Raw genomic sequence first — 21,239 nt, forward strand, 5'->3', positions numbered from 1 at the left:
TACCTAAGCTTCATAATTCTAAAACAAAGCTCACTGACATAGATTATGTTTATTGACCTAGCTTGTCCATGTGTATTCCTTCTCATGTTTATGAATATGTCAGTAACATTTCTCTGCTAGATATCTAAGCTTTTAAATTCAGCTTTGACTGTGCTGAACAAGGAGTGATAGAAAGATAAGATTCACTTTTGTTGACAAACGTTTGTCATGTCCGTATTCACCTGCTCTGTGCTAGGTACAGAAGAGTCAAGGGCAAGAACGCTCGGTACCACTGCCCAGAAGCAATGAGCCTAGTGAACAAGTTGGGCAGAAAACGCAATGATAACAATGAAGCATGGTAAGTGCTAAGAATTTAAACACAAAGTCTTATTGAACCACTGAGGAGGAAGAAATTACTTGGCCCAGTGGTACCAGAGAAAGCATGCCAGAGGAAGTGCTCTTTGAAATGTGTTTTAAGGAATGAGTGAGAAGTTCAGTAGAAGAGGGACAGGGAGGTCATTCTAAGAACTTAGGAGATTCCAACAGTTAGTCTCCTTGTTCTGGATTTATTATGAAATGTTTGGGTGGAAAGTGATGGGAAATGAAATCTGAAAGTTACGCAATCTGTTGCAAGGGTGTGAAGGGTTGGGTTTTCTGCTAGTAAATGCAGGCATCCTGAAGGTTTTGTTGAATGTTTAAAGACGTAAGTTTATCCTGGTGTTATCAGAATTTGTTTCCCTCTTCCTTTTTAAAAAACAGACAACTTTTTGAGCATTTGACTTGAAACTTCCATTAATAATATTTTTATGTTTAGTATTAAGCATGACTTTAATTATAACAAAATGAACCATATGAAATTGTTGATATTCAACCATTCTGATTTACAAACAATAATTTCACAGGCTTCAAACTGTATATTATGGCTACACTATCTAAATTTTTCATCATTTTACTGATTTTATTTGGTTGATTATAAAATATGTTCTTAGTACTTATTAAAATTATGTAATACATGAAGATTTATCATAGTTTTTTATACAAGTCATACTATATAGACAATTTTAACCATTTCTCACTTACAAATAGCGCACTAACCTAAAAGAATTCTATTAAAGAATATAATGAAAAGCATGCTGTGTTTGACAAGTTTTAAGTGACAGTACCTTATGCTTGACATGGGAAAGGATGAATGTTAAACACTGATTGGAGTTTAATGACCTATTACACCATTAATACTGAACAAAAGCAGCTTTTACGATTTTGTGTCTGAAACTGTTACAACTTATATTTAAATATCAATGGAATTATTTTTGTAGTGTTCATGGTCTTTAATAAATAAGGAAAATAAGGAAATAAAATATGAGTTTATCTGTAAGCATTCCTTACACCAATATGTAATGTTTTCCAGGAAGAATATTATATCACTGACATTGTTTGAAATTGTGGGCACATTATTAATGTTTTAAAGTTATCTATAGACATACTTAGCCTAATACAGATGACTCATATTGCCCTGTAAACCTTAGTGTGCCATAGGGGAACTATAAATGAAAAATGTTCATTTAAGTTCCGGTACAGTACAACAGCTAACTGTATGACAGTAGGCCAGAACTGGGAGGATGGGTTGGGATAGGGTTTGAGCATGAACCTTGCTTCTCTTATATAGCACATTTCTTTCCCCACAGACATTCAAATTCAGTTTTTGATTTAAGAGTCATAAGAATATCCAAATCTGAGACTGAGAGAAAAATTCTTATTTTTAACAAGCTTGTTATCTTATATATCCTAATACTATGCTAAATGTGTTCTTGGACTAGATAATTAAATGTCATCTTTGAAAAACTTTGCCTCTATTGGTTTACTTGATGTTTGTTATTCTGGATATAAAAGCAGAGTTTGGCAAGCCAAATGATTTAATTTGGCTGAATGCTCACTTGTCTAGCAAACAAACTGTCCCCAACATAAATCACTCTAAAGTTTACAGAGGTTCGGCCTCCCTACTAATTGAAATGAGATCCTAGCTAAGAGCACACAGAGCGGGCTGATTGGCTGGTGCAGGGTGAGCAGGGCATATAAAAGACAGCTGTAGAACATCTGGGGAGGGCCGTGGTATCATCTGTCTAGAGGCAAACCTCGGTGCTTCTCAGACAGTGCTTTTCACCATGAGTGGGTGCCCATTTTTAGGAAACAACTTTGGGTGAGTATTTACTTCTGTACTATGGCTGGGCTCTTAGAATTGCCAAATATGAACACTTTAATTTATGAATTTCAAGAGTATTGAAAGCTGTCACCCTTATTCCTTTGTTTAATAATCTCCTTTTAACAAATTTGGTAGTGAGTGAATTTTAATGACTCAAAGTATTAGTGGATTTTCTCAAGGTCTATTTTTTTTCTTATTTAATTAATCTGCAGATATGCTTTTAAAAAATTATCTGTAGAAGGCAGTGAAGAAGACAAATCACAGACCGGCATGAACAGAGCCAGCAAAGGAGGTCTTATCTATGGGAACTATCTGCATGTAAGTGACAGAGTCCTTACAGTGTTTAGCTTCCACTGTTAGGTGCTAAATTCGCTGTTTTCTTTTCTTTTTTTTCCCCCTCAGTCACCAAATAGTATTCTGGACCTAACGATATCTCTTTTCATATAACTTCATGCTTTTCCAACTTTTGTTAGAACAATTCTAGAGACTCCTCTGTGAAAATTCACCTCTCCCACAAACGTACAGCAAAAGCCGGGATTGTTGCAGAATCTGGGCAGAAGAATATAAATGATAAGATAAAGGGTAGATAACTGGCAGGCATTGCACAACTTGTATAAATAAGACATAGTCACTAAGTTCCAACCCAGACAATTACAAATGTATCTAGAAAAAAATTTTATCTTTTAAATCCCTTATCATAAAGTAGAAACATTGAAGGCACATGTTTTCTTGAAATCATTAGTAAATAAAAAAGGGATGTTACAAATGAGGTATTTGGAGATTATTCTGGGATAAGTTTTAGCCTGCTTGTCTTCTATGTTTTTTAAGTGAAGTGAGTAGAGCCCTTGATCCTTCATCAATGGTTTTCTAAGGATGAGATGATAAAGAATGTTAAGATCTTAGAATTAAGTTCTTTAGGATTGAAAAGAATGGAAGATACATGTTCTACTAAGCAAGTTATTGAGCCTTTATCATACTCATTTCAAGAAATAGAAGCGATATGACTTCTCAGGGAGTATAACAGCACTTGTTATGATAAAATCCTACCAAATATTATTTCTTCTGAAAAGAATAAAAATTATAAGTTCAGCTCAAGCTTTATGAGATTCATTAAGTGTTTAAAAGAAAATAAGTCAGTTCCTGAGAATTTGGGAATTTGGGGACTTTTTCAGTATTGTATTTTACTTCTTATTAAAGTGGACAAAAACCAAGGTTTGCAATTTCAAAATCTTTCTTTTTAATCTTCTTTCTAGCTTTATTGAGATATAATTGACATATAACATACAACCTTGATGAATATCATTGTGTAAATTTAAGGTGCACAACATGGTGATTTTCACAATATGGAGGTGCACAGTAAGTGAATATACACTTATATACTGCAAAATGATTACCCCCATAGCATTATCTAACACCTGTATCACATCACATAATTACCATCTCTTTTTGTAGTGAGAACATTTAAAATCTACTCTCTTAGCAACTTTCATGCATATAATACTGTATTATTAACTTAGATCAGTATGCTATACAATAAGTCCTTATAACTTAATTCTTAAATCTTGTAACTGGAAGCTTATACAAAATCTGTCCTCCTACTTTTTGTTTACAGCTAGAAAAAGTTTTGAATGCACAGGAGCTTCAAAGTGAAATAAAAGGAAATAAAATCCATGATGAACATCTTTTTATCATAACTCATCAAGGTAAGTTGCACAAAATGTTGAACAGTAACTATTCCACAGGAATTTTGCATTAACAATGAAGAAATCTATAATTCTTTTAACTTGAAGATGGTGAAAGATCAAGGAATCACTTTTGTTTAAAATGCCTAAGAATATTTTGCAGCCATATAAATTCTCATAGGCCTCTTGCCCGGCTTTATAACAGCCTTCTTTGTTACCTCACTGCTAATTGAATCAAGTAGGACTTTAGCTTTATTCTAAATCTAAGGGGACTTTTTATCTTTCAGAATTTATGAAAAATTTGCAAACTAATATTTGATAACATCTTTGCAAGGAAGATGTTACTATTTTTTTAACTTGCAACTTAAAAAAAAAAGTATTTTCAAGAAAGAGACCACTCAAATTTATTATGACTTTGTGAAGTAATCCTCATAAATCTGGTTGGTACTAAACAGAAATATAAATTTTGCCTAAAATGTGCTTATCCTTTCCAGGCTTCTAATCTCTGGAGGGGAGTTTTTAACAGGAGAGTCCATGTCTGGGAGTTTAGGAAACCCTGAACTCTTTGAAATTGCTTGAAATTGCAAAATATCTTTGAAATTGCAAATTTTCATGAATATGGACCTTAAAAAGTCTGTGACCCCAAAATATTAAGATTTTTTCTAAGACAGTTGTTTTTATAACACTGTACCCTTGCTGACCAGGGCCCAGTGACTCATGCTATCCAGTGCCCCATTTGTAGACATATTTCTTTCCCTGCCAATTCTTAGAGTCTTTTCCTGAAGTGGTTGTTTGCTTCACTGACTAGCTAAAATGATCAACTCCTTGGAGTTAAAAAAAAAATATATGGGAAATAATTGGCTTGATGTGTTATTTCTCCTGTTTTTATGTTTACATTTTTATTGGGGGATTATACCAAGACACATTAACAGACAAGGAACCATGGCAGAACAGCACCAATCAGGAATCAGAAAATTGTTGAGAAACCCACCTCTACCATTATAAATTGTGTGATCTTGGTCAGGTATCTTAACCAGGAATTCTTTCCATTTCCCCATCTGCAAAATGGAATTATTGTATCTTCTCATTCACAGAGGTTTTGTGAAGGTGAGATTAGGTAACGTGCATTAAGCACTCAGACGGGGTACAGCACATAATAAACAACAGCAAGCAGTAGCTATCATGATTTGATAGGAAGACTTTCCTTCCAATCAAATCTTTGGTTACAGCACGTAGTCAGTGGGTCATGGGACTAGCCACCCAAAGTAGTAGCCTGAAAAGCAGAAATGTAAATGGATCAAGGAATATTTGATTTGCTTTTTGTCCATTTATGAAAGTTAGAACCTAAAAGTCTCCTTAAAAGTAATTTAAAATTATAATTTGATTACTTTAGTACAGAAACATAGCCTTTACCTATCTGATAGCACCAAGAAGAATGTACCAGAGATCTCTAACACTGGTTTTCTGTGCTCATTTAATGATTATTAGCAATTTAATTCATTTATTCATAGAGTGTTTATCTTTGCTAAGCACTGTGCTAGGTATTGAGGGAAACACATGAATGTAACAGTGTTAGACTAGTCATAAGCTTGTCCTTTCCATGATACTCTAGGCCACTAGAAACCACAAATTTGTCGTATTCATTAGATTGAATATCACTTCTGTTTCTCCACATACTTCCAGCTTCCATATGGGAAGTTAGAATTAGATTATGTACCTAAAAGACCTAATCAATACACTTGCTGAGAGAAATCAGTGTAATAATAATGAATATAAAGCATTTCATTAACATGCCTGCCATAGAATGACAATACAAGAAGCTATGAAAACTGTATCACTAATATTTGTTTATGGTATAATAATATGGCTATATTGGCTTTTATTGACTTTTTTATTGAAGTATAGTTGATATACACTATTATATTAGTTTCAAGTATACAACACAGTGGTTCACCAGTTACCCACATCATTGAATCCTCACCCCCACTTGTTACTATCTGTCAATACAAGAAGATGTAACAGAATCACTGGTTGTATTCCCCATGCTGTACTACCATCCCATCCCTTTGGCCAACTTATATTATGATTGAGATTTTTGTGCCCCTTTATATCCCTGCTCCTCCCTACTGACCTACTCTAATCCCTCCCCTATGGTAACACCAGTTACTTCTCAGTGTCTATGTGTCTACAGCTATTTTATTCATTTGTTTTGTTTTGTTTTCACATTCCACAATAAGTGAAATCATATGGTATTTGTCTTTCTTCACCTAGCTTATTTAGTTTAGCATAATACCATCTAGGTCCATCCATGTTGTCACAAAAGACAGAATTTCTTCTTTATGGCTGAATAATACTCCATTGTGTATATATACCACTTCTTCTATATCCACTCATCTACTGATGGACATTTTGATTGCTTTCTTATCTTGGTTATTGTAAATAATGTGGCAATAAACAAAGGAGTGAATATATCTTTTCAAATCAGATATTTTGTTTTCTTTGGATAAATTCCTAGAAGTGGAATTACTTGGTCATATGGTATTTCTATTTTTATTTTTGGGGGGAAACTCCATACTGCTTTCTACAGTGGCTGCACCAATTTACATTCCCACCAACAGTGCAAAAAGGTTCCCTTTTCTCTACATTCTCACCACATTTATTATTTCTTGTCTTTTGGATAGTGGCCATTTTAGCTTGTGTGAGGTGATATCTCACTGTGGTTTTGATTTGCATTTCCCTGATGATTAGTGATGTGGAACATCCTTTCATGTGCCTGTTGGCCATCTGAATTTATTCTTTGGAAAAATGTCTGTTCAGGCACTATGCTCATTTTCTGATCAGATTATTTGTGTTTTTGGTGTTGAGTCATATGAGTCTTTTATATATTTTGGATGTTAACCTCTTATCAGATAAGTTGTTTACCAATATATCCTCCCATACTATAGGCTGCCTTTTTGTTCTGTTAATAGTGTCCTTTGCTGTACAGAGCTTCTTAGTTTGATGTAATTCCACTTGTTCATTTTTGCTTTCGTTTCCCTTGTCTAAGGAGATACATCCAGAAAAAAAATTGCTCATGCTTATGTTCAAGAGATTTTTGTCAATATTTTTCTTCTAAGAGTTTTATAGTTTCATGTATTATATTCAGGTCTTTAATTCAATTCAAGTTTACTTTTATGTATGGAGTTAAATGTTAATCCAGTTTCATTCTCTTGCACATAGCTGCCAGTTTTCTGAACACCATTTTTTGAAGACACTATCTTTTCCCCATTGTATAAGTGTGGCTTATTATGTATTGATTGACTATATATGCATTGGTTCATATCAGGGTTCTTTATTCTGTTCCATTGATCTATGGGTCTGTTCTTCTGCCAGTAGCATACTGTTTTGATCACTATAGCTTTGTAGTATAGCTTGAAGTCAGGTAGTGTAATACCCCAGCTTTGTTCTTATTTCTTATTTCTCAAGATTGTTTGGCTACCTTAAGATTCTTTTGTAGTTCCATATGAATTTTTAGAATTGTTTGCTCTAGTTCATTGAAAAATTCCATTGGTATTTTGACAGGGTTTGTATTGAATCTGTAAATTGTTTTGGGCATGATGGACATTTTGACAGTATTACTTCTTTTTATCCATGAACATGGGATAGATTTCCATTCATTTGTGTCTTCCTTAATTCCTTTCATCAGTGCCTTATAGTTTTTCAGAGTACAGGTCTTTCACCTCCTTCCTTCTGTTTATTCTTAGGTATTTTATTCTTTTGGATGCAATTGTAAATGGAATTATTTTCCTGATTTCTCTTTCTGCTAGTTTGTTGTTAGTATATAGGAATCCATTGGATTTCTGTGCATTAATTTTGTACCCTGCAACTTTGCTGAATCCATTTATTGGTTTTAATAGTTTTTCATGGAGTCTTTTGGGTTTTCTATGTATAATATCATGTCATTTGCAAATAGTGACAGTTTAACTTCTTCTTTACCAATTTGGATGTCTTTTATTTCTTTATCTTGTTTGATTGCCATGGCTAGGACTTCCAGTACTATGTTGAATAAAAGTGGTGAGAGTGGACATCCTTGTCTTGTTCCTGATCTTAGAGAAAATGATTTCAGCTTTTCACCATTGAGTAGGATGTTAGCTATGGGTTTGATCTATATGGCTTTTATTCTGTTGAGGTATATGTTGAGACATTCTGTCTATGCCCATTTTGTTGAGAGTTTTTATCATGAACAGATGTTGAGTTTTGTTAAATGCTATTTCAGCATCTATTGAGATGATCATGTGGTTTTTATCCTTTTCATTAATGTGGTATATGATATTGATTTATTTATGAATATTGTATCGTTCTTGCATCCCTGGAATTAATCCCATTTTGTCATGATGTATGATACTTTTTTATATATTTTTTAATTCAGTTTGCTAATATTTTGTTAATCTTCACATCTACGTTCATTAGAGATACTGGTGTATAATTTTCATTTTTTATAGTGTCTGGTTTTGGTGTTGGCCTCATGGAATGAGTTTGGAAGTATTCCCTCCTCTTCTGCTTTCTGTAATACCTTAGGAAGGATAGGTATTAGCTCTCCTTTAAATGTTAGGTAGAAGCTAGCTGTGAAGACATCGGGTCCTGGCATTTTTCTTGTTAGGAGTATTTTGATTACCAGTTCAATTTCATAGCTAGTAATTGGTCTGTTCAGATTTTCTGCTTCTTCCTGGGTCAGTCTTGAAGATAGTACATCTCCAGAAATTTGTCCTCTAGGTTGTCCAATTTATTGGCATATATTTTTTCATAGAATTCTAATAATTCTTTGTATTTCTGTTGTGTCCATTGTGATTATTCCTTTTTCATTTCTGATTTTGTTTGTGCCCTTTCTCTCTCTCTTTTTTTTTTTGTTAAGTCTGGCTAGAGGTTTGCCTATTTTATTTATCTTCCCAAAGAACCTGCTCTTGGTTTCATTGAATTTTTCCACTGTTTTATTCTCCCCTATTTTGTTTATTTTTGTTCTGATCTTTATTATGTCCCTCCTTCTACTAACTTGGGGTTTCATTTGTCTTTTTCTAGTTTCTTTAGTTGTATATTTAGACTGTTTATTTATGATTGTTGGCATTTATTGATTAAATGATAATTTAATCTCTTTAGTGTGTTTATTGTATCTTTCATGTACTTATGGCCAAAGAGGCTCCCATAACTTTCCAACTGACACTATTTTTCTCATTGCAGCTTATGAACTCTGGTTTAAGCAAATCCTCTGGGAATTAGATTCTGTTCGAGAGATCTTTCAGAATGGCCATGTGAGTTACCATGTTACAATATTGTTTTATACTTTTTTGGACAATGTTGGAAATATTGTTAATGAGAAAAATATAACACCAAATAATAGTGGAATTACTACTTAACAGAGAAAAAAACAGCCTTTCTGAGTGTCCAAGAGTTTAGTCCTATTTTCCTGGTGGCATTACTATCCTGGAGCTACACATTGCTTTAAGGATCCTTTCAATTTTCAGTTTCATAAGCCTTGTTTAGAACTAAAAAGAAGACTTTTGCTCTTAAAAATGTTATTGTAAATGATGTTAGATTGCCAGGATAGCTAATATAGATTTTATAATTAACAGACACCAGGATTATATTTTTAATGAGTACTCACTGTGGGAACATAGGAAGAATAATGAAGAAAATGAAACAGGAAAAGAAGGAGGTTGGGAAAGAGTAGCAGGAGGAAGAAAAAGAGGAAAGAGACACAGAGGTGGGAATAAGGGAGGAAAGGATAAAGGGGATCAAGAGTGGGGAAGCAAAGTGCCAGGTGATTGAAGAAGTCCGTACTGCGCTTTTTCCCCCTTCCACTTTCCTCCTGCTTCTACACACCTTCCAGACACGAGATACAGCCTTTGGTTCTCTGTCACTGAGCCCCTGCTCCAAGAACGGGTGGGAAACATAAAACATCCTACACAGGCAGCACTCTTCTTAGATATATGAATACAATTTCCATTTATGTCAATGGCAACTTTGACCTTCAGTAAAGGGGAGAATTATACAGGTGTTGCTTAATCCTCACCTGAAAGTTTCCATGTTACCTTGACCTTTACTCCTTAAAGCAAACCAAAGTCTCATTTCTTAACCATCAGGTCAGGGATGAAAGGAACATGCTTAAAGTTGTTACTCGCATGCACCGTGTGACAGTGATCCTTAAACTACTTGTACAGCAGTTTTCTGTTCTGGAAACGATGACAGCCTTGGACTTCAATGACTTCAGGTGTGCGACTGTGGCTTTTTAACATTGCAGTGGCATTTACCCCCTCATTTTGGTGGGTAAAAGAAGAACATGGTGGGTAAAATGACAGACCTAAGGAGTCTGTCCTACTGATACTTTGTCACTATAAGCACTTGGGAGTCTTAACAAAACATTTGAGATATTATTAAAAATATCTTATCACTCGCTTTTACATACAAACATAACATATAAATTTCAATTAAGCATTGTGTGCCCTGCTTTTATCCAAAAAGTATTTAGACAACTTACTCAAATGACTAAAATTACTGATATAATACATGTAGCTAAATATTTAAAATTAAAAAATTTTTAAGTTAAAAACTAAAAATAAAAGAGAAACAGGAGTGATATATATATATATATATATATATATATATATAAAAGAATCACGTCAGCAAAAATGTCAATATGAGTTTTGGATTGAACTATAAATTTTAGTTCTACCTTTTTAGGCAGCCAAAGCCATGCATATGTAAAGAAAAAAGTTTTTTCATATCAATATTTGAAAGGAAATTTTCTTAAGAACACCTGGTGCATTTAATGGTGTGATAGGCAGGGTCTCCAACATGTTTGACAATCAAAGAAATGCAGTAAAATTCCTCTGTGTGAAGGATTTAAAAAATTGAACTCTTAGTATCAATTAGATGAAGACATTTATAAAAATGTAAACATTTGGGTTATTGTGTGGGGTGAGAGTAATTAGATTTTTGATCATCTATTTTGTAGTAGGCAAAATACTAGGTAATGAGATCAATGATAAATCATAAAATGTAAGTTTTAGAAGGGATCAAATAATATTTATAAAAAATCTTTTAGCACTATTGAATGAAAAATATTGCTCAATGTCCCCCCTGTCTTTATCTTTGGAAAAATTTAATACACATATATATGATATATATTTATACACACACACACACACACACGCACGCACACACACACACGGCATCTCACAAACTATATAAACATTCCAACGAAATTCACTGACCAACAGTAATAATGATGCTCAGTATCTCATTTTCCTTATTTCAGAAAGGCCAAAACTGTAGGTCCTTCTCTAGGCAGTTGTGTATCTGTATTCTTGGCAATATCTAGAAGAGTAAAACTGACAACCTCTCACACTAGAAGGAATCATTACAGTGACTTATAATGTCAATCCATCCCCCTGTCTCTTCTTCTCCCTTCCCCCATTTATTCTCAAAGAGAGTACTTATCTCCAGCATCAGGCTTCCAGAGTTTGCAATTCCGACTGTTAGAAAACAAGATAGGTGTCCTTCAGAGTCTGAGAGTCCCTTACAACAGAAGACATTATCGTGATAACTTCAGAGGAGAAGAGAATGAACTGCTACTTAAGTCCGAGCAGGAAAAAACACTTCTGCAACTAGTAGAGGTACATGCTCAACTACTATTTCTAAAGTCTAACTCAATATATTTTACTAATTTAGCTTCTACTAGATCAGCATTTAAAACTCATATTAAAGTTTGGTCACATTCATTGTAACTAAAAAAAGAAAAATATTATAACAATAAACTTAAACTTGTAAATTCAACTAATTGAATTATTTAAAATATTAAGAACTCTCTTGAGAATTTCAGAAATGTTTATATAATCAATTATGTTAGTATTTGAAAATCGTACCTTATAGAAACAATTCTTTTAAACATCCCTATTAAGCAACATTTAATTAGTTGATTTTTAAACTAAATGTGGTTAATTATTCAATAAGGTTTATTTCTTTAAAATATTCTGTTATTGAAAAGTTTCAACAGTTGTATATATTTTTTAAAACTAAATTACTTATAGTATACCCTTCAGAATTTCTTCCCTTCATATTTTAATTCCACATAGACCTATAAATAACTGAGGAATCATTGATTTAGAATTGGTTATGATAATTATATGTATTTAAATTTATATTGATTATAATCATAAACTACACTTCATAAGTGAATTCGATTCACAAATGAGGATTATATGGTCTTTATTTTCTTCACAAAGGCTTTTCCTTTGCAAATTAAACCTTTCTTTTAGTGAATTATACTCTGTGCACTAATCTCCTTGGTATTATAAATGTGGACTTAGGTTAATATATTGTACCTATGCTATACAACAGCTTAAAGATAGGGAGAGAAAAAAGCACACAGCTAATTTCAAAAATTTTTTCAAATTCAAACCTATTCAAAGCTATTTTAATCTATTCAAAAATAGGTTAAATGAGATACACAGAAATGCATGAATTTGGTTTTATTTCTACATTAAATTCCTTCAGCTCCTAAGATGAAGTATTTTGAGAGTAAACTGGAAGCTTCAACAAAATACTTAGATATTTTCATAGATTTATAAGGAAAAATTTGGGTTTCTATAATATATTTCTTAAAAAATAAAAAATAAGGATTATTAATATGATTACCTTAAAGATTAAGAAATGAAATAGACCATTTTTTAAATGAAGAAAATTATGGGGAGGAGAAAATATTTACACACAAAAGGACTCATGACATATGTTTTGAAAATCATTGAATCTTCCTGTTTCAAGTTCATAAATGTTAGTTAGAATTTTTTACATATTTTAAATTATACAACACATTCACTTAAGGAATAATATTTACTTAAGGCATGGCTGGAAAGAACACCAGGCTTAGAGCCACATGGATTTAACTTCTGGGGAAAGTTTGAAAAAAACATTGTCGAAGGCCTAGAAGAAGAATTCAGAAGGATTCAGGTATTTATGACACCATAAGTCACTATATGTTTCCTACAGAAGTATTGGTGATTACAGTTAACTGTTCTCTACTTTTCTCTTTAACTTTCATTATATTCTTTTTCTCTCACCAATGAATCTGCTTGGAATATATTATATGGTTGATTTAATTTTATTAATGCACAATAAAAATTAAAGTTTCATTGTAGGCAAAGTTTTGCCTTTAATGAGCAAATTAGATTAATCTTTTTAATTTATATTGAAAATTTCATATTATCACCGATTCTAGACAAAAATAAGCTCACAAAAGACCAATCAAGTTAATGTATTTAGCCAAATAAGTTTCCCTTGGCTCTTACATATTTGCTGGGTCCTTCCTATTGGCTCTCAGATAATGTCATTCCTTTCTTTTAAAAAAATACTGTTGATTCTCACTTCCCTCAAATAACAGTCCTCTCATCTTCTCTTCATGACTAAATTTCCTGAAAGAGTTATTTCAATTCTTTATCTTGGGGGGCTTATCAGGTAGTGCTTATGGCAGGGACTTTGAAGTCACACTGCATGAGTTCAAATCCTGCCTTCACTTCTTAATAACCATGTGACATTGAACTCCTTTTTTTTAACCTCTCATTGCTTCATTTTGATCATTACTAAAATAGAAAATAAAAGTAAATATCATATAGGATTATTATGAACTTAAATTAGATAAAAATTTTAAAAGTGTTTATACCAGTAATTAGCATAATTATTTATCTCCCATCTAATCCTTAACCTAATTCAATACTAATTACTACCTACTCTTTCTTAAGAATTTTTCCTTTGTATTTGGTACACAGCATTCTGTCTTCATCTAACTCTCTGGCCTTTATTTCTCTATCTCCTTAACAGGCTTATTTTTCTCTCTCAGACCAATAAGTAGCAGTTTCATGATCCATTAGTGTAGATCCTTTTTATTATTTCTCTGTAGCCTTTCAATAGATGAACTCAGTTATACCCAATGCTTCAATATCCCTTTATATGCCAACAATTCTCAAACTTTTATCCCTAGCTTAGATATGTCCTTAAATTTCAGATCATAAACTTAACATCCTCCTTTATATTTTATATTGAGAGGACACATGATAAGACCAAATTGAAAAAGATTTCACTTCCTTCCAGTCTTGTATAATTTTGGTCTTCTCCAAGTTGAAGAAATTTTCTCCTATAAACCATCTAATTTATCAGGTAATACACAAAAGTTGATCCTTGGCATCTCCCTCTGTCTCAAACACTTAAGGCTATTACCAAATAATGCCAATTTTACCTTTAAATAGCTCTCAAATATCTCCCTTTAATCTACCAATTCCTATCAAGTGCAAACTGCCATTATTTGCCACACAGACTAGATTAATAGTCTCTCAACTATTTTATATACCTCTTCCATATGGCTCTGTTCCAATTTATTCTCCACACTGCAGTTTGAATAATCTTTTCAAAAAGCATATCTGATCACATTTTCCTTTTGCATAAAACTCTTTGATGTCTCCCATTGTTTTCAAGAAAAAGATAAAAATCCTTAACATTAGTCTTCAGGTGTTGCAGGATCACATGTGATCCAACCATACTGAATTTCCTTGAAGCTGAATTTAGTTCTTAGAACTTACCACCACAGAGTCTTCTCATGTGTTATCTATGGGCTCAGAATGTTCTTCCCCAGGTAACTCCTTCCCATTCTTTAGGTCCTGACTGAAGGAAAACTTCAGGAAGGTCTTCCCTGACCTCTTTACTACTATAAATTATCATGGCACTGTACTGCTCCTGTATACCACTGTCCATGGTTGCAATTTAATGCTCAGGTGATTATTTGTTCAATGTCTTATTTCCACCAGATAATATACTACATGAGATCAGGGGACTCAATTTTTGTTCACAATTGTATCTCTATGACCTTAGCATGATATTTACTGAATAAGTGAGTAATTAATTGGCAATAATGTGCATATAAGTTCTTACCATACAGTATGGATGCTCTGAGGAATTGAAGATAATTGGGATTGCTAATTTTTACTCCAGCACATTGTAAATCAAGCATGTGTTGTTGGCATAAAGTACAAATTTCCTTAAATGAATCAATAGATATCAAATGAATAAAAACATATAGGAAATTATATTTATAGAATGCAATACTGAATACTGAATTTCAGTAGAGCTCATAATTTTTCTGACTGGGAGTTCTTAACTTTTCCTAAGTAAAATTACTTTACTTCCTGCATTAAATAATTGTTGTCTAAAATTAGATCATTATTGACCACTTGTATTTACCTCCAGTTTTGCCCATCTGAGCCCACTTCTCACAATGTTTATGAAGAGAATATCTGAGATCAACAAATCATTAAAATTAAGTGAAAGGATAGAACCAGTGAGTTTTAGAAAGATCCCTTCTCAGAAGGTATAATTTCCAAATTTTAATATTAGATGATATGGTTAATATTCCAAGTACACCCTTTCTGAATCTTGCAAGTCTTTTTCTCACAAGCAATGTTTTTCTAAAATAAGAATCTATTCTCCTATTAATATTAATGCAGTATTTTTCCCAAAGGCTAAAGAAGAGTCAGAGGAAAAAGAGGAACAAATGGCTGAATTTCAGAAACAAAAAGAGGTGTTACTCTCCTTGTTTGATGAGAAACGTCATGAACATCTCCTTAGTAAAGGGAGGTATTTTAATTCTAAGGTTCCTTCCCCTGGAATGTATTTTTGCAAGATCAAATTTTCAAACCATATTTGGGGGACATAAAATGAAAACTGTTATTCCACTCACAGAAACAAGGGCTCAGTTAATGTTATCTGTGGTAACCCTATATTAATAGGCTTAACCAAGTTTATCTCAAAGACGTAAGTAGAAACTTTCATAGTATGTATTAGACCTGAGGATTCCCAAGATAAATTGAATATGGTTTTTCAAGTAGTTCACAGCCTAATAGGGGCAGAAATGAAGACACTCAGTGTAGCTGTAAATCTTACAGTAATGGTAGGAGAGGGAAAGTATAACTACTGTGGAGGCTAGGGTGGCTTGGCAGAGGAAATCAGTTTCCCAAGCACACCAGGAAGAGCACACATTTAGACTCCTGTCATAATTACTATTGATCTATTTATTATCTGAAACTAATTGACCCATATTATCAATACCTTGGTTTTCTTATCTCTTTTCTTTTTGAAATGTTTGTGTTCACTTTTGTTAAAACTTCTGCTATAAAATACCTATACATTTTTTGAAACTAGGCAGAAGTAAAAATTGAGTTTTGTAACACAAATACAAGGCATACCAATATATGTAGAATGAAATCTATAAGCTTAAAGGCTGTTACCTGTTTTCTATAAAACCTTCATAAAGAATAACAAAATCTTGTTTTCCTGCAGATAAACTATTTCATATGAGCACACGTATGAGATTTTAAATAATGGTTGTATCCCTTGAAGCCAAGTGATTTTAAGTAATTTCAGTAATTTTAAGTGAATTAGAGAACATTACTTTCAAATGAAATTGGGAATGAACTTTTTAAAAAGTAAGTCGTATACTATTTACTTGAAAAATAGTGTACGATAGAACATTATCATGTGAGTTAAGTATTTTCTATATCAGGTTTTACTAACATGATCTTTAAAGTGTGTATATATTTTAGTTTGTCTTTTAAAATCCAGTGTTAAAGTAATGTTTTGTATGATAGTTTTCCAAATTCAAGCTAAGGGACAACAATTTTAAACTAAAACTTACATTGTTTTCTGAAAACATGTAACACTCAATGACTTAAGGTGATGATGACAAGTTAATATAAGACTTTTCAGATTACCTATTAAATTAAAACTTCCTATGTATCTTGCAGGTGAGAGACGACTGTCCTACAGAGCACTTCAGGGGGCCTTGATGATATATTTTTACAGGTAAAAGTAAATCCAGAGAAGAGAAGCAGAAGTTAAAATTGAGGAGTGGATACAGCTACTATATCAAGTTCAAAGATTATAAATTGCAATTACAGTTTTAAAAAGTCATTAAGTTTTAGAGGAAAGCTTAGAAGATAATTGTGATGTTTCATGAGTTTTTTTAATAGTAAAACTTTATCTGTATAGTGAATACAAAAATTAAGAAAATATACCCACATACATACACATTAATCAAATATCCTTTTATTAAATTCCACAAAATATTGTTACTTTAAAGGTCCTAAAGGGCCGAAGTTGAATCTACCTCAGTCATGAAATGTGTTCTATCATTAAACAATTGTATTATTTTGCTTTTAAAATGAAAAAAATATTTGATAAAGTAAAAATGCTTTATAAATTGTTCTCCTTAATTAGCAATTTCAAGTAAAATAGTTTTCACTCTCTAAAGTATGAAATGTCCATTTACACCTATGCCACGTGTATGAAGGGTCCATGTTATGCTCCATGATTTAAATGTGTCAGACAATGGGTAGCAATTTAGCAAAAACAAAAACAAAAATCTATGTTAACTGGATGTCCTACTTACATATTTAATTTTTTAATCCTCTCAAATCTGTTTCTTCAGAATGGCAGTATAAACAAAATCTTTTAACTCACTTCATTAACTCTTACTGAATATATGCCAGTCAAGCTTATGCATCCTAAACAGAAAAGCACCAAGAAAGCCAAAAGATTAGATGGAGAAATATATCAGAGGAAATAAAAAGCCTTTGCTTTTATGGTTTAGTGTCTTTCCGTAAAAAAATGTTTTGGCTATTACTAGCTGGAAAATTTGAGATAGTGTGTATATCTGCCTTTTAATAAGAATTGATATTAGGTGTGACTGGCTGGTTAGTGCATTACATGGAATATTCTAGACTCTTCAAGCAAATGCTGTAAATTGAGTGGTAGTATCCCGATTTTTGAACTGAAGAAACTGAGTGCAATCTAGAGCTGCCACAGCTCCTAAGAAGCAAAATCGACATTTGTTTCCAGGGTTTACAGATTATAGAACTTATATTTTTTCTAATACACTGGATTTGCTGAAGAAATTTGTTATTATTTCTCCTTTAGGGAAGAGCCTAGATTCCAGATCCCTTTTCAGCTGCTAACTTCTCTTATGGACATAGACACTCTCATGACCAAATGGAGATGTAAGTCCTTCCTGCCATCTCTGACCCCATAAACCTTCCCTGCCAACTGCCCCTTTACCCATTTTCTCCTTCTGTCTGGCCTCGTTCTCACTCTCTCTTTTCTTTCTTTCTTTCTTTGTGAGTTGTTTTTATTTAAATCAGATGGATAATTACTCTCTCCCAGGGCACTTAATCCAGTATACAGAGCAGATACAGTGCCCAGAGCCCACAGAATGAAAATGAAAATGAAAATGAAAAATGTTTTATTTGATAATTAGAAGGAAAAAATGAACTGTAGGTCAAAGAAAATGTTTTAATATATAACTGTAATTTATTCATCATTTATATACAGTGATTTATTCATCTTTATGCCAATGCAATTTTAAAACATGACTTAATAGTTTTTTTTTTAATGGAGGAAGGGTCCCATAAATGCAAAAGTGGTCAGGGCTCATGAAAGTCATACTGTGGCCCTGCTCTCCCCTACTGTGTGCGCAGGCTAAATGTAATGATAGATGGAGTCAAATGCATGTAGCCTGAAACCACTGGGGTGCCAGGCAACCTACTCTTCTCATCTGACACTCAAACATGAACCTTCCATATGGCTAAGTGATAAGGTGTGAGCCTTTTCTCAGAAGCAATAATCATTACCAATTCCTTGTTTTTAGAACATTGTGGTACTAGTGGCATAAAAATACTCAGTTAATCTGTGTGTTTGCCTAGATAACCATGTGTGCATGGTGCACCGAATGCTGGGCAGCAAAGCTGGCACTGGGGGGTCCTCGGGCTATCAGTACCTGCGCTCAACAGTGAGGTAATAGAGGGAACTGCTCTGTTTTATTTTGGTGAAAGTCACCAACTCCTTGTCTTTCCATATATATGTTATCTGGGAAAAGTCATTTGTGCTTGCTCCTGTCTAAACTGCTAACAGCACATTTGTAGTTAGAGTAAGGTATTCCTATTACAAACTTTGGAGGTCATTCTAAAAATCCTTGGATCTGGAAGTTCATCATTTTGATTCTGTGTTGAGAAAGGGTGCGGTACCAATGGCTGCATATGACTTGTGGAGACATGAAGAAGTTAATCCAGGTAGAAATATTTTCAACTCATTCTGGCCTAAGTTTGGACAAACCTAAAACAGTTATTATTAAGTTCACTTATATTCTCTTGGCCAGATGAGTGACACAATTAAAAAATAGTTCCTTGTTTCCAGATATGGCTCTATTTTTTGTACTATAAAAAAACTACAACCATCTACTCCAGAGAGTACCCTTTTCCTACTGTTTACAAGGAAAGAGGGTAAACATTTATTGAATACTTTAAATATACTAGAGAGATTTCTAAGACATTGTGATCTTATTTAATATTCATTCACAACAATATAGATACATGGATCAATATATCTGAAAACTAGGAAACTTCTAAGACCCCTTGGGAAAGGAGAAGCAGCTCAAGCAGAAATTAGATGTTTGCATTTAGTCTCCAAATTCTTTATAGCACATTTTTTTCATCTCTATTCTTTACTATCAGACTGTTATAAAATGCACAGATTCAATTTTTCATCATTATTATTTATTTATTCATTTTCTATGGGAATAAACTCTAGATCAAATGACTTTTTAAAAAGCATTGGTTTGAATTTCACAATCATTACATATTTTCTCTTTGCCTGGGAACAAATTCTGCAAGCATGGAACAGTAAATGACTGTACACACAGTAGGTGGTGGGAACAATGAACACAAACAGTATTTTTTAATATGTCATTATCTCATTCAATTTTCACAAAGGCAGGGCTAGAGGAAGGGATTGTATTTTTTATTTTAGAGTTAGAAATCAAGACACTGAGGCTTAGAAAACTGATAAAAAATCACATGACTTACAAAGTCACAGAACAGGATTTGAACCCAAATTTGACTTCAAAGGCAAATACCCTTCTTCTATAAAACTGCAACAGTTAAAATGAGTTGACTCACACAAAAATAATTTTAAATGTGAAAACTTTGAATCCAAGATGGCTTTTCAATTTATTAATTCATTCATATCAGTCCCATGGTAGCTAATTTGCTGGTGGGAAATATTTTCCAATGAACAACTAGGAACTCTGTATGCTGTACATTTTTTATTTTGCATATTATCCTTTAAAAGTTAGAAATAAGAACATAGCTTTATCTTTTTGATGGTAGAATGACAATAGTAAGACTCTAAGATTTTTAATCTGGACTAGCCTGGTCAGGAACAATGTAAAAGAGAACGGTTTTATGGGCATAAACTTTGGATATAGAAATGAAAATGAGGCAATCTTAATACTAATACTATTTAATATAATATAAATGATATATGTAACATGCAATATGGAAATATTGAATACCAATTTTTGCTGGCAAAATATCATTTGGAAAATGAAAATTTTCAATGCAAATTTTTAAGTAATTCATGTCAATAAATCTATAACATCTGTTTATATGTATTTTTCCAGTGACAGGTACAAGGTATTTGTAGATTTATTTAATCTTTCAACATATTTGGTTCCCCGACACTGGATACCGAAGATGAACCCAATTATTCATAAATTCCTTTACATGGCTGAATATTGTGACAGTTCTTACTTCAGCAGTGATGAATCAGATTAAAATCATCTGCAAAAATCTATGAAGAAAATCCATTTCTTAGTCTGTATTTTTAAGAATTTTCTATGAATTTTCATGAATACACAGAGTCCTAATGTAGTATATGTGTATATGTATGTATATATAGTTAAACACTGTGGTGCTCTGACTCAATCCTGGAAATAACTTTATTATCTCATTTTCTGTGATGATGTAAGACTAAAAAGAAATTACTTCAATTAAACTGTAACATTGTACATAGTTTTCCTATTAAAATCTCAATGCTCTCTGATATTTACCTTAATGTAACCTTTAATGCAATCACTACCTAATGGTTTCACACCTTATAAGCTTGTAAACTTCAGTTATTTCAAATATTTTATGCAATAAAATGTGTCACTCTCTATAAAGACTTACTTAATCAAAATTTTAAAAAATAATAAGAATTAGCTTGTATTTGTTAGGACTCTTTGGTCAATTATAGAAATCTATCTGAAGCTTTCCTAAAAGGGTTTTGGGCAGTTGGGACAATCATCCACCAGCTCAAAGGGCTGAGAGAGTCCTGGTTTGCTCTGAGGCCACAGAGAAGGACCCAGGTCCTCGGGGACGACACTCCTGCACTTGGAGGACCCTGTGGGTCTCGTCTCTTTTTTGTGGGCGTTGGCTTTATTCTTCCCTGTTGTAGACCGGCTACTTCTCAGGCTGGGTCTCAGCTTCCAG

At 33.0% G+C, this 21,239-nt stretch overlaps 1 protein-coding gene across 3 annotated transcripts; it reads left to right on the top strand.

Moving 5' to 3' along the window:
* Positions 1–1,966: 1,966 nt before the first annotated feature.
* Positions 1,967–20,929, top strand: TDO2 (tryptophan 2,3-dioxygenase). Of its 3 annotated transcripts, none has more exons than XM_057496979.1 (12): positions 1,990–2,176; positions 2,392–2,497; positions 3,792–3,882; positions 9,076–9,146; positions 9,978–10,105; positions 11,324–11,510; positions 12,736–12,843; positions 15,401–15,510; positions 16,681–16,740; positions 17,854–17,933; positions 18,636–18,726; positions 20,390–20,929. In XM_057496979.1, the coding sequence occupies exons 1-12, from the start codon at positions 2,142–2,144 to the stop codon at positions 20,541–20,543; spliced, it is 1,221 nt and encodes a 406-aa protein (XP_057352962.1). In that variant the 5' UTR covers positions 1,990–2,141; the 3' UTR covers positions 20,544–20,929. The 3 variants fall into 3 exon arrangements, with proteins under 3 accessions (XP_057352967.1, XP_057352962.1, XP_057352966.1); XM_057496983.1 differs by having other exon boundaries at positions 2,032–2,176; positions 2,418–2,497; XM_057496984.1 differs by lacking the exon at positions 18,636–18,726 and having other exon boundaries at positions 1,967–2,176; positions 20,390–20,415.
* The last annotated feature ends 310 nt before the right edge of the window (positions 20,930–21,239 follow it).

This window comes from Manis pentadactyla, chromosome 1, assembly GCF_030020395.1.
Source record: "Manis pentadactyla isolate mManPen7 chromosome 1, mManPen7.hap1, whole genome shotgun sequence".
Classification (NCBI taxonomy): domain Eukaryota; kingdom Metazoa; phylum Chordata; class Mammalia; order Pholidota; family Manidae; genus Manis; species Manis pentadactyla.